The sequence below is a fragment of the Macrobrachium nipponense genome, chromosome 12 (assembly GCF_015104395.2).
Source record: "Macrobrachium nipponense isolate FS-2020 chromosome 12, ASM1510439v2, whole genome shotgun sequence".
Taxonomy (NCBI): domain Eukaryota; kingdom Metazoa; phylum Arthropoda; class Malacostraca; order Decapoda; family Palaemonidae; genus Macrobrachium; species Macrobrachium nipponense.
Genome location: NC_087205.1, coordinates 77,690,894 through 77,704,727, shown reverse-complemented (window position 1 = coordinate 77,704,727; position 13,834 = coordinate 77,690,894). Strand labels below are relative to the sequence as shown.

The following is a 13,834-nucleotide window of genomic DNA, read 5'->3' as shown; positions in this document are numbered from 1 at the left end:
CATGATATTATTATTATTATTATTATTATTATTATTATTATTATTATTATTATTATTATTATTATTTTTATTATTATTATTATTGTTATTATTATTATTATTATATTATTATTATTATTATTATTATTGCTCTATCACAGTCCTCCAATTCGACTGGGTGGTATTTATAGTGTGGGGTTCGGGTTGCATCCGCCTGCCTCCTTAGGAGTCCATCACTCTTCTTACATGTGTGCCGTTTCTAGGATCACCTACTTCTCTGCATGAGTCCTGGAGCTACTTCAGCCTCTAATTTTTCTCTAGATTCCTTTCAGGGATCTTGGGATCGTGCCTAGTGCTCCTATGATTATGGTACGATTTCCACTGGCAATATCCCATCCTTCTTATTTCTATTTTCAGATCTTGATACTTATCCAATTTTTCCCTCTCTTCTCTTCACTCTGGTGTCCCATGGTATTGCGACATCAATGAGTGATATTTTCTTCTTGACCTTGTCAATCAACGTCACGTCTGGTCTGTTTGCACGTATCACCCTATCCGTTCTGATACCATAGTCCCAGAGGATCTTTGCGTGAACGTTTTCTATCACTCCTTCAGGTTGGTGCTCGTACCACTTATTACTGCAAGGTAGCTGATGTTTCTTGCACAGGCTCCAGTGGAGGGCTTTTGCTACTGAATCATGCCTCTTTTTGTACTGGTTCTGTGCAAGTGCCGGGCATTCACTTGCTATGTGGTTTATGGTTTCACTTTTCGTATTGCACTTACTGCATATGGGAGAGATGTTATTTCCGTCTATCGTACTTTGAACATATCTGGTTCTTAGGCCTGATCTTGTGCCGCTTGTTATCATTCCTTCAGTTTCCTTCTTTAGCTCTCCCATCTGTAGCCATTGCCAATTGTCATCGCTGGCTAGTTCTTTAGTCTGTCTCATGTATTGTCCGTGCATTGGTTTGTTGTGCCAGTCCTCTGTTCTTTCTGTCTTTCTCCTGTCTCTGTATATTTCTGGGTCTTCGTCTGCTGTTTTATTAGTCCTTCTTCCCATGGCACTCTTTAGCCACTCGTCTTCACTGTTTTCAGATATTGCCCCAGTGCTCTGTTTTCGATGTTGACGCAGTCCTCTATACTTAGTAGTCCTCTCCCTTCTTCCTTTCGTGTTATGTATAGTCTGTCCGTATTTGCTCTTGGGTGTAGTGCTTTGTGTATTGTCATATGTTTTCCTGGTTTTCTGATACTATGCTGCGGAGTTCTGACCTTCGTCCATTCGACTATTCCTGCGCTGTATCTGATTACTGGCACTGGCCATGTGTTTATGGCTGTTATCATATTTCCGGCGTTGAGTTTTGACTTGAGTATCGCCTTGAGTCTCTGCATATATTCTTTCCTGATCGTGTCCTTCATCTCTTGGTGTTTTATATCTCCTCCTTCCATTATTCCCAGGTATTTGTATCCTGTCTCATCTATGTGTTTGATGTTGCTCCCATCTGGTAGCTTTATCCCTTTCAGTTCTCGTTTACTTTGCCTTTTTGTATGTTGACTAAGGCGCATTTTTCTATTCCAAACTCCATCCTGATGTCCCCAGATACAATCCTTACAGTCTGGATTAGGGTATCTATTTCCTTGATGCTCTTACCATACAGCTTGATGTCGTCCATGAACATCAGATGGTTGATTCTGTTGCCTCTTTTCTTGAGTTGGTACCCGGCATCCATCTTCTGCAGTACTTTTGTCATGGAATCATGGCTACTACGAAGAGGTTAGTGGGTGGGGACAGTGAGTCGCCCTGGAAGATCCCTCTCCTGATATTAACCTCTGCTAGTCTTATTCCAGAGCTGTAAGTATTGTATTCCAGTTGCGCATTGTATTTTTGGAGGAAGCTGATGGTATTTTCCTCTGCCCCATATATTTTCAGGCATTCTATTAGCCATGTGTGTGGTATCATGTCGAAGGCTTTCTTATAGTCTATCCATGCCATGCTTAGGTTGGTTTTCCTTCTCCTACTGTTCTTCATTACCATTTTGTCTATCAGGAGCTGGTCTTTTTGTGCCCCTACATTATTATTATTATTATTATTATTTTTTTTTTTTTTTTTTTTTTTTTTTTTTTTTTTTTTTTTTTTTTTGTTTTTTTTTTTTTTTTTTTTTTTGCTCTATCACAGTCCTCCAATTCGACTGGGTGGTATTTATAGTGTGGGGTTCCGGGTTGCATCCTGCCTCCTTTAGGAGTCCATCACTTTTCTTACTATGTGTGCCGTTTCTAGGATCACACTCTTCTGCATGAGACCTGGAGCTACTTCAGCCTCTAGTTTTTCTAGATTCCTTTCAGGATCTTGGGATCGTGCCTAGTGCTCCTATGATTATGGGTACGATTTCCACTGGCATATCCCATATTCTTCTTATTTGCTATTTTCAGATCTTGATACTTATCCATTTTTTCCCTTATCTTTCTCTTCAACTCTGGTGTCCATGGTATGCGACATCAATGAGTGATACTTTCTTCTGACTTTGTCAATCAACGTCACGTCTGGTCTATTTTGCACGTATCACCCTATCCGTTCTGATACCATAGTCCCAGAGGATCTTTGCCTGATCGTTTTCTATCACTCCCTCAGGTTGGTGCTCGTACCACTTATTACTGCAAGGTAGCTGATGTTTCTTGCACAGGCTCCAGTGGAGGGCTTTTGCCACTGAATCATGCCTCTTTTTGTACTGGTTCTGTGCAAGTGCCGGCATTCACTTGCTATGTGGTTTATGGTTTCATTTTTCGTATTGCACTTCCTACATATGGGAGAGATGTTATTTCCGTCTATCGTACTTTGAACATATCTGGTTCTTAGGGCCTGATCTTGTCCGCTGTATCATTCCTTCAGTTCCTTCTTTAGCTCTCCCCTCTGTAGCCATTGCCAATTGTCATCGCTGGCTAGTTCTTTAGTCTGTCTCATGTATTGTCCGTGCATTGGTTTGTTGTGCCAGTCCTCTGTTCTTTCTGTCTTTCTCCTGTCTCTGTATATTTCTGGGTCTTCGTCTACTTTTATTAGTCCTTCTTCCCATGCACTCTTTAGCACTCGTCTTCACTGGTTTTCAGATATTGCCCCAGTGCTCTGTTTTCAATGTTGACGCAGTCCTCTGTACTTAGTAGTCCTCTCCCTCCTTCCTTTCGTGTTATGTATAGTCTGTCCGTATTTGCTCTTGGGTGTAGTGCTTTGTGTATTGTCATTTGTTTCCTGGTTTTCTGATCTATGCTGCGGAGTTCTGCCTTCGTCCATTCCACTATTCCTGCGCTGTATCTGATTACTGGCACTGCCCATGTGTTTATGGCTTTATCATATTCCGGCGTTGAGTTTTGACTTGAGTATCGCCTTGAGTCTCTGCATATATTCTCCCTGATCGTGTCTTCATCTCGGTTGGTGTTTTATATCTCCTCCTTCCATTAATATTATTAATTATTATTATTATTATTATTATTATTATTGATTATATTATTATTATTATTATTATTATTAGTATTATTATTATTATTATTATTAAAAGTGGGGGTAAAAGTTCAGTTGAATCTAGTCACAAAATAAATGTCTGTCTTTGGGAAATGAAAAAAAAAACGAGAAATTGATTCTGATAAACCAAATAAACGCATTCATTCTAGCAATAAATGCCCCTAATTTGTGAAACAAATTCCTTAGTAGTTTACTTTGCCATAGTTATTTTTATTTGTGAATTATCTTTCCCAGGTGGGACGATATTTCAAACTTGCATTGCTGATTCTGCCACTCAAGATATGAATCTTTCTCTCTGTACTTGAATAAATTTGTGAATCATTCTGTCTGTCTGTCTGTTTATGAATAATTCTCTCAATGTATACAAGTGCCTGTAGCTTATTGAATTTACATGCAGAAAAATAACATTACACTTTCTGTGTTGGGAGGTTAGAGATAGATAGATAGATAGATAGTAGGCCAGGACTAGATGATAGATAGACAGATAGATAGATAGATAGATAGATAGATAGAAAAGATAAAAAATTAATAGATAAATATTGATAGATAGATATAGATATTATGTAGATAGATATTAGATATTGATGAGATAGTTATAGGAAAAAATAAAATTGCTTTGAATTTAATGCACAAGTTATGAAAGATTAATTTATTCATTGCTCAATAATACTATTAGTATTATTCTTACATCTGTACGGAGAGAGAGAGAGAGAGAGAGAGAGAGAGAGAGAGAGAGAGAGAGAGAGAGAGAGAGAGAGTGGTGGTTAAGAAGTACTAAAACTGCTTTGATTTCAGAGAATATGTAAAAAAATATATTGTTTTATTTGGATATTTCTAACGATCTTTTTCATGACTTTCATTAGAAGAGAGAGAGAGAGAGAGAGAGAGAGAGAGAGAAAAGAAACACTAAAACTACTTTGGTTTCAAAGCATTTGTCAAAAAAACTGATTGTCTATAGACTATATGTGATTATATAATGTTCTTGTTCTCAAATGTTTGATTATGAGAGAGAGAGAGAGAGAGAGAGAGAGAGAGAGAGAGAGGTTAAGGAATGCTAAAGCTGCTTTGGTTTTCAAGCATGTCAACAAAAATTTATTGTTCCATTAGGCAATTTCTAATGACTGTTATTGAATCTTTAATTAAAAAAGAGAGAGAGAGAGAGGGGTTAAAAATATTAATTAAGAAATACTAAAACTACTTTGATTTCAGAACACATATTAAAAACTTTTATTGTTTTATTAGGCTACTTCTAATGACCTTGTTCCTGACTTTCATTAGAGAGACCGAGAGAGAGAGAGAGGAGAGAGAGCGAGAGAGAGAGAGAGAGAGAGAGAGAGAGAGAGAGAGAGAGAGAGAGAGAGAGAGAGAGAGGCGTAAAGCTACTAAACTGCCGCATTTCTATATTTCATTCATAATGAGTAAATAATATATTTACTGTTAAGTATCATGTCGTCAATATTTATGTAATCTCTTCATTCAAATACATAAACTTTACATTCAAGGTGTTCATGATGCTCCAATATGAAAAAAACAAGAAAAAAAAAATCAGAATATTTACAGTGAATCTAAGATACATCAGATTACATTTCACATAATCCTTTCAAGGTAGAAAAAGACTAAAAGAATTTTAAGTAGAAAACAACGACCCTAAGACAAATTTGGTATTCCTCTCTCTCTCCCTCTCTCTCTCTCTCTCTCTCTCTCTCTCTCTCTCTCTCTCCCCCCCCCCTTTGTTTTGACTGATCCGGAATGAAAGATCTCACTCACATGAGATGTAGTATGGGAAAACAAAGAAGTAAAGGTGATGAGAATACGAACAAAAGGAGTCATGAAGACAATTGTCATTTACTTGATTCGTTTCAAAACTTTCACCCGACTAATCTTCCTTTTGATCTTCTCTCTCTCTCTCTCTCTCTCTCTCTCTCTCTCTTACACGTGCTTCATAACATGTGCATAGCAAATGAGCTCTCTCTCTCTCTCTCTCTCTCTCTCTCTCTTTACACGTGCTTCATAACATCAGCATATTAAATGAGCTCTCTCTCTCTCTCTCTCTCTCTCTCTCTCTCTCTCTCTCTTTACACGTGCTTCATAACATCAGCATAGGAAATGAGCTCTCTCTCTCTCTCTCTCTCTCTCTCTCTCCACGTACTTCAAAACATCGGCATGAAAGACCAATTTTCTCTCGCTCTCTCCCTCTCTCTCTCTCTCTCTCTCTCTTTTACACGTGCTTCATAACATCAGCATAGGAAATGAATTCTTTCTCTCTCCACGTACTTCAAAACATCGGCATAAAAGATGAATTCTCTCTCTCTCTTCTCTCTCTCTCTCTCTCTCTCTCTCTCTCGTTACACTCATTTGGCAACATATACGCAGAAGAAGATTTCATTCTACCACCTTCACCTCCGTCGTACCGGACTTAGCATTTCAACGACATCCTGCATCAATTAATTACCTTGAGACTGTAACGTTGCCGGTAGAGGAGCGTCGGGAAGGCCAGGAGCGCCGACGTGATCCACACGGCTGCGATGACCCGGTGCGCCCTGTCGGGGGAGGTGCGCGCGTGCAAGGGAAACATCACCGCCACGAATCTCCCGACGCTGATGACTGTCAGCGTCAGCACGCTCGCCGTCAGCGCGATTGCTGGAAAGTAAAGAGACAGGCTTTTGATTAGCTCCGCTTGTGGCTTCGCGCTGTATTATGTCATCCTCCCGCGTAGTTTTGCACACGTGCACTTGTGTGTGTATAATGCATACATACATGTGTATAATATATCTATATATATATATACATATATAATATGAATATAAATATTTTTTTGATGAAGTATACTAAATGTATATAAATATGTAATGTATATATATAATATATCATACATATTATATATATATATATATATATATATATATATATATATATATATATATTTGTGTGTGTGTGTTGTGTGTGTGTATGTGTGTGTGTGTGTGTGTATTCACATGGGTAGGGTAACGAAGATTTCCGAGATTTTACCCTTATTTCCAGATATTTTCAAGGTACTCTGTGAAAGTCGTCTTCCTAACTGAAATAAATTGTACCGATGCTTAAATGTAATGTGTATGGTTGTTGGGAGAAGCGATGTTCATTCTATTCATTTATTTTGCAGGAAACACGAAGACTGTGCGCATGATTGGGAGCAGAAATGATAATTTCATCGGTGTTTGTTGCAACAGGGATCTCCTGCGGAATGGACACCTATAAACACACGGTGACAATGTTGGTAAGTTCAGCTTTTAGCATTTTACTGACATTCAACACTGCTCCTTGCAACCAAAATGTCTCTTTGAATGACATGAAGCAAGTTGCGGTAAAGTTCAACTGCTGTGAAAAGTATTAAGCAAAAGAACTTTCCTTTTTTTTTGTCTTCTTTTTTATCCATCTACCATTCCTAATATATTCATACATACATATACATACGAGCACATGCATACATAACCTAAATCAAAGTTGTGGCAAAGTTTAGTTGTTTTGAGAAGCATTAAGCAAAAAAACTATTTTTTTCCTTTGTTTTTTATCTATCTACCATTCTTTATCTATACATACACATGTATACATACATACATACATACGAACACATACATACATAGCTACATGACCTAAATCAAAGTTGTGGCAAAGTTCAGTTGCTTTAAGAAGCATTAAACCTAAGAACTTTTTTTTTCTTTATCCATCTACCAATCTTTATCTATGCGTACATACATGCATACATACGAACACATACATACATGCACACACGACCTAAATCAAAATTGCGGCAAATTTCAGTTCAGTTGCTTTGAGAAGCATTAAGCATAAAAACTTTTTTTTTCTTTTTTTTTATCTATCTACCAAACTTAGTCTATTCGTACATACGTATACATACGTATGTATGTATAAGTACATGCACACACGACCTAAATGACTATTGCAGCAAAGTTCAGTTGCTGTGAGAAGAATTAATCATAAGCACTCTCTTTTTTCCTTTATTTTATCTATCTATCAATCTTTATACATACATACATACATACATACATACATACATACATACATACATACTTGACCTAAATCAAAGTTGCGGCAATGTTCAGTTGCTTTGAGAAGCATTAAGCTTAGAACCCTTTTTTAGTTATATCTGTATATCCATCTTTATCTATACATACATACATACATGCATACATACATACATACATGACCTACATCAAAGTTGGGGGAAAGTTTAGTTGCTGTCAGTACGATAAAGTGTAGGAAACATGTTTTTAGTTTTATCTATCTGTCTGCCTTTCTATCCAGCTATATGCCTATCTATCTGTCTTTATCTGTAGTACATACATACATACATGCTTACATATACATACATGACCTGAAGCAATGTTGCGGCAAAGTTTAGTTGCTGTCAGTAGGATAAAGTGTAGGAACCATGTTTTATGTTGTATTTGCTGTATTTATCTATCTATCTATCAATACATACATATGAAATACATACATACATACATAAATACATTCATGTTGTGTGTATATACTTACAAAAAATAAATAATAAGATTGGATAAAATAGATTTCGTGAAAGCACTCTGACCATGAATATGTAAGCAACTTCGAGTTAGCCCCCTTGTTATTCAGGCGAAGCGAAATGTCTGGAAAGCTCGCATCTCGAAAATAAAAATTGTCCTAAACAACAACAGAAGCTCGTCATGTCTTCTTGGAAAGAAATAATGCGGCGCAGTGGGCGGGAGAAATGATATCCTTTTCTCATAACATTTCTCTGAGGATGAAGTTCTTCGCAATTTTAGACCTGCATCAGTTACATTCAAATGATACAATATGTAGGGAAACGGAGACATAATGTTTATTTTATTTGTCAATAGATGTTCCTTGTGGGAATAACTCAGAGAAATCGCAGGTGGGATGAAAATGGAAATGCGATTTAAAAGAATATTCAAGAACTGTTTTATTCATAGTCATTAGAATGCGCTGAAACCTTCATCCTGGAAATTCAAGATCGATAGAAAACCAACAATGCGATATTGTTATCTTTGCTGTTGTTTATTTTCTCTCTTTCTTTGGCTCCCATTCTGTACTTTGGGTGACTGTTTCTATTCCATCCAGATCAGCTTGTTTTTCGCTTTTTTTTAATTTTGTTAAACATTCGTTTTAAGAAGCTTAAACTTGCTTTCTAATTATCCAGTTCAAGCTGACTTTAGGTTGAAGCTGTAAAAGCACTATTGTTGCATAACTAAAAGACACATTAAGCATTATTGTTACAGAATGGATGTTACTTTTATTTTAAGACTGGAGATAATACACACACACACATACAGTACATGAATTTACTTGCCTGCAACTATTTTTATTAACCAATCAAACATGCTTCATTTCCTATAGATGGTAAAAAGAATACTTCGCAAATATTGAGTCTCAACGCTTCCCTTTTTTGGGAATGGCCAAGTTTTTGTTTCTATTCGACCTCCATTTGACCTAGAAAATTCTCATATCCACGAAGAGAAGGCAAATCACTTTCATAACAAAGTGCTCTGGCGCTCATAATCTGAATCAACCTTTTGATCTCTGACTTTTCCCCCTACAAATGCGCTGTTTCATTCGCTATGATCTGAAATGACTCTCATCAGCTGTACACTTTGCCAACAATAAACGATATTTCTAACTATATGGAGCTATATTTCCCCTCTTTACCTCTTTATTTTCTTTTGTGATTGCTATAGAGATAATTGCCTTAAAGTGTGCACAGAGTAAACAGTGACCAACTACATACACTCATATATATAAATAAATTATATATATATATATATATATATATATATATATATATATATTATATTATATATATAGATATATACTATATATATATATAATAGATATAGATATAAAGATCATGGTCGTGCATATTAATAGGTTTTTTCTTTTGACTTGCACACACATACATATATACGTATATATATCATTATATATATATATATATATATATGGGTGTGTGTGGACTGTATTTAATACATTTTTCTCTTTTGACTTGTACATGACAAGTACGCATGCATCCTCCCGCCTTACATACACACATACATAGATGCAGACAATTTCCTCAATAATTTTTAAGAGATGGGATCCAGACGTCCCTCATCAATATGGATCTCCCTTTATAACGTGCTCAGGTCGGCAGCCGGCGAACGCTAAGATATGGAGTCTTATGGTTTCTTTATATGAAATCAAATTTGTTTTGGCATCCTTGTATCAGCTCTCCGTTAAAAGCGTGTTATAGTACAGTATCAATTTCCTTTCCTTTTATTACGTATCTTTATCATCAAATCGATATCTTATTCTTTCTCGTTATCATCAGTGTCATCTGTTTATCTCTTTTACTTTCTTTATCTCTCTTCGAACGAGTTATTTTTTTTCAGTACCGTTCTCTTTTGATGTCATTCTCTGCCACTAAAATATTTTGTCAGTACTTTTAGAGCATATAGACACGTACAAAGCGTATTAACACTCTCGAGGTCTTACCAGTTAACAGATTATTTTTAGTATGCCTTATATATTTTATATATCTATATATATATATATATATATATATATATATATATATATATATATATATGGGGATACAATCCACAATGAAGTAAAATCCTTCTGTAGTTTAAATATATATTTCTTGTACAGGATTAAGTTTTCGACCATCAGCTGTGGTCTTGTTCAAGTGAACAAGACCACAGCTGATGGTCGAAAGCTTTAATCCTGTACCAGAAATATATAAATTTAAAACTACAGAAGGATTTTACTTCATTGTGGATTGTATCCCCATATATATATATATATATATATATATATATATATATATATATATATATATATATATATATATATAGATGTACACACACATGTATATTTATAGGCAAATATAATGTGTGCCAAATATAATAGTTGCCAAATCCAACACAGTTGTTGAAGGGGCTTCTAGCAGACATGAGAATGTGGCCTGAAGAACAGAGCTTTCAGATTCCCGGTAAGTCTTTAGGTAAGTATGAGGTAGCTGGCCCAAAACATTTTTCTTTGAGCCGAGATAGCGATGATACCCATTTTCAGCCGGGTCTACTGGTTGGCGGGAGGTCAGGATCGGATCACGGACCTCACTACCAAAGGTTCAGTGGTCTTTCATAGCGCTACGGCAATCATTCAACCACACGCACTTCACACACACACACACACATATATATATATATATATATATATATATATATATATAATATATACATATATGTATGCATATTAATTTTTTAAATTATTTATCGCATGATTGACAGAAATCAAGCAAAAGCTTTTACTTACAATCAGAATATAGGTTATACATGACAATCAAGACGTAATGATAATGATCTTATATTTACTCTACCGTCATCCCAAACTATATGGAAATTAACCTTTCCTCTCTCTCTCTCTCTCTCTCTCTTTTTTTTTTAATCATTCACCTTTAAAGTACAGTCGCATCTTGCTAATCGTTTCAGCCCTTATATAGAGTTCAGGATGGAAGCAATTAAAGGAATGATTCAGGAGTTATTTCGAAATTAGTTTATAACTATCATTACAAACAGTTGATAGGTACAATTACCTGATAATTATAAACATTTGATACTCGCAGAAACTAACTCCTGAAATCATCAAAGGAGATGCCCCCTGCATCTGATTCTATTTTCGACAATTATTCAAAACGAACATGATTGCGAGCAGCTACGCTGTACTGGAACCCGACTCTGCTGTCTCCCCTACCCTCCCGAACCCCCACCATGGGTGGACAAACAGGTTAGTAGGAGGAGGGTGGATATCTTAACTACCCTCCCATTCCCCTACATTGTCTCTACATAGGGCGGGCAAACAGGTTTACAGGAGGAGGGTGGATGTCTCCCCTACCCTCCTGTTGCCTTATCCCTATCCCGCCACCACACAGGACGGACAAACAGGTTTTCAGGAGGAGGGTGGATGTCTTCCCCACCCTACCCCACCCCACCTGGGGCATACAAACCTCTTTGCAGGGGGTGGGTGGCTGTGTTATGTTTCCCCTACTGTCACCCGTGGGAGGACAAAAACGATCAGATCCTCTCGGATTTTATCATTAATCTATCTCTCAATAAGCAATCAGATTAACTCGTCCAAGTACTCCCACGGACATTAAATTACTCAAATATGACCCATGAATGTGGCAAGGCGTTAAAGAGTCTAGGTGGCCTGGTGTGGACTTTTAAGAGACTCTGGATAGACCAACCAAGATATCTCTGTCCTTCTCCTGAAACTTTCTTTCCCGCCTGCCCACTTCTCCTTTCGTCATGTTGTTTACATCACGTCCCACTCCGTCTCCTCGAGTCTCATATTGAATAACGAAATCACGGTTTCTCTCGGCACGAGGAATGTCTCCGTGTCTTATTGCGTTTGTTTTTCATTTTTCCATTTTCATCTGGTGTCTGTATGATTGGAATTTGTGTTTTTTTTTTTTTTTTGCTTTGGTTTTTTTTTTTTTTTTTGCTTTGTCCAAAAATATGGTTTTTCATTTCTGACAGTTTCATTCTGCAGTATTTCGGGAACCCAGCACGCACCGGTTTGCATTGACAGTTAGATGGAATGTTGGTTATGGGTTTTAGCACTACGATTACTATCATATTACTAGGAAACTAGACTTAACTGGAGGAAGCGATGATGATAATGATGATAGCGATGAGGGTACCAGTGCTGTCATAATGTCAGTGAAATGAGGAGGGTCCAGACTTCAAACTCTAACCCTAAGGACATTGTGCTCCGCATCAAAGATGAGACCAAGGTACCTTCATTTCTCACTTATTTAGGGATCAGCGTGAGAGAGGATGGCTCCATTCTGGAAGGCGATGCATGTAAACGTGGATTTCATTAATTTCAAGATTACTAGGAGTCTTCAGCCTTTTTTATGCCTAGCCTTTTGCCCAGCAGTTAAGACATGACGCGCTCACTTATGTTTAAACTTCGCACAAGATTCGACTACCCGAAGTTAGGCTGAAAATTACTTCTCATAAAGTTGCATGATACATGAGAATATACGGGATGTCAAACATATTTCTTTAAGCGTTTTTCACTAAATGTTATTAAATATTCTCAGATGAAAAGTTTTTGCAGCCTGCAGGCCGTTGGTTAAAAACTCTGCTTTAGATAATTAATGTTACACACAAAATTCTTCAAAAGAAAACTATTGAGATGATTTTGTCTGTCTGTGTCTGCCCTCAGACCTTAAAAACTCCTGAGGCTAGAGAGCTGCAAATTGGCATGTTGATCATCCACCCTCCAATGATCAAACATTAAAAATTGCAGCCCTCTAGCCTCAGTAGTTTTAATTTCATTTTAGATTAAATTTGGTCATGACTTGTGCGTCTGGCACAGCTAGAGGTTCCAGCCGCCGAAACATCTTCACTTCGCCGCATTGAGCGCTGCCCTGTGGTGGCTGAGAGAGTTTCATACAGCATTATACGTCGTACAGAAAACTCGATTGCAGCGAAGAAACTTCGGCGTATTTTTTAATTTATTTATTATTATTAACAACTGTCACTTGTGAAGTGGCTGTCATTCTGTTGTTGCTGATCTTGAATGGAGCCTGTCATAGGCCCTGTTGGTGCATCGAACTGAACAGGTAATAAAACTACCTCAACAAAGATTTAGATAGCTAGAGAGTGATTCATATAATGCCATATTTGAAATGACGTAAAAAAAATCATTAGATTTTTCCTGGTAATTCAGTTCGCTTTTCTCATTCATAGTAAACCTTTTCTCTCAACTGATATAATATACTTAAATCTACCATAGTCTCTTCTGTTGCAGCTGGTTGTCAATATCTTCAGCTGGTATAACTGAGGTTAATCGTGATTGGTGGAAGTTCATGTTCAAAACTATCCGTTTGTTACATTGATATCGGCTGTGTATATTTGCCGTCAGATGCAAAAAAAAAAAAAAAAAAAAAAAATGACTCATTCTATAAAAATACATTTGATTATTAACTCCTAGTTTTTAGTTTCTAAAGTACATTTGGGTGAGCAAAAACATGTTAGTATTCTAGCGTGCTACCTTTGCCCATATCAGGGCATTATGAATTTCGAAATCCTTTTATAAATATACTTTGTTAACCTTAAACGCCGGAGCAGTAAATAAAAAAATGACTCCCGTATGCCGGAGGGGTTTGGAAGTGAGCGCGTAAGCGGAAAAAATATTTTTTTCAAAAAATCACAGCGCGCTTAGTTTTCAAGATTAAGAGTTCATTTTTGGCTCCTTTTTTGTCATTGCTTGAAGTTTAGTATGCAACCATCAGAAATGAAA

The 13,834-nt window shown here is 36.8% G+C and overlaps 1 protein-coding gene across 5 annotated transcripts in view; it reads right to left on the bottom strand.

Moving 5' to 3' along the window:
- The window catches only part of LOC135224607 (QRFP-like peptide receptor), a 338,517-nt gene that overhangs the window by 80,829 nt on the left and 243,854 nt on the right, over positions 1–13,834 (bottom strand). For all 5 annotated transcript variants that reach the window (XM_064263769.1, XM_064263770.1, XM_064263771.1 and 2 more), the window contains one exon: positions 5,940–6,127. In XM_064263769.1, coding sequence (XP_064119839.1) covers positions 5,940–6,127 — 188 coding nt within the window. The remainder of the gene's footprint in view (positions 1–5,939; positions 6,128–13,834) is intronic.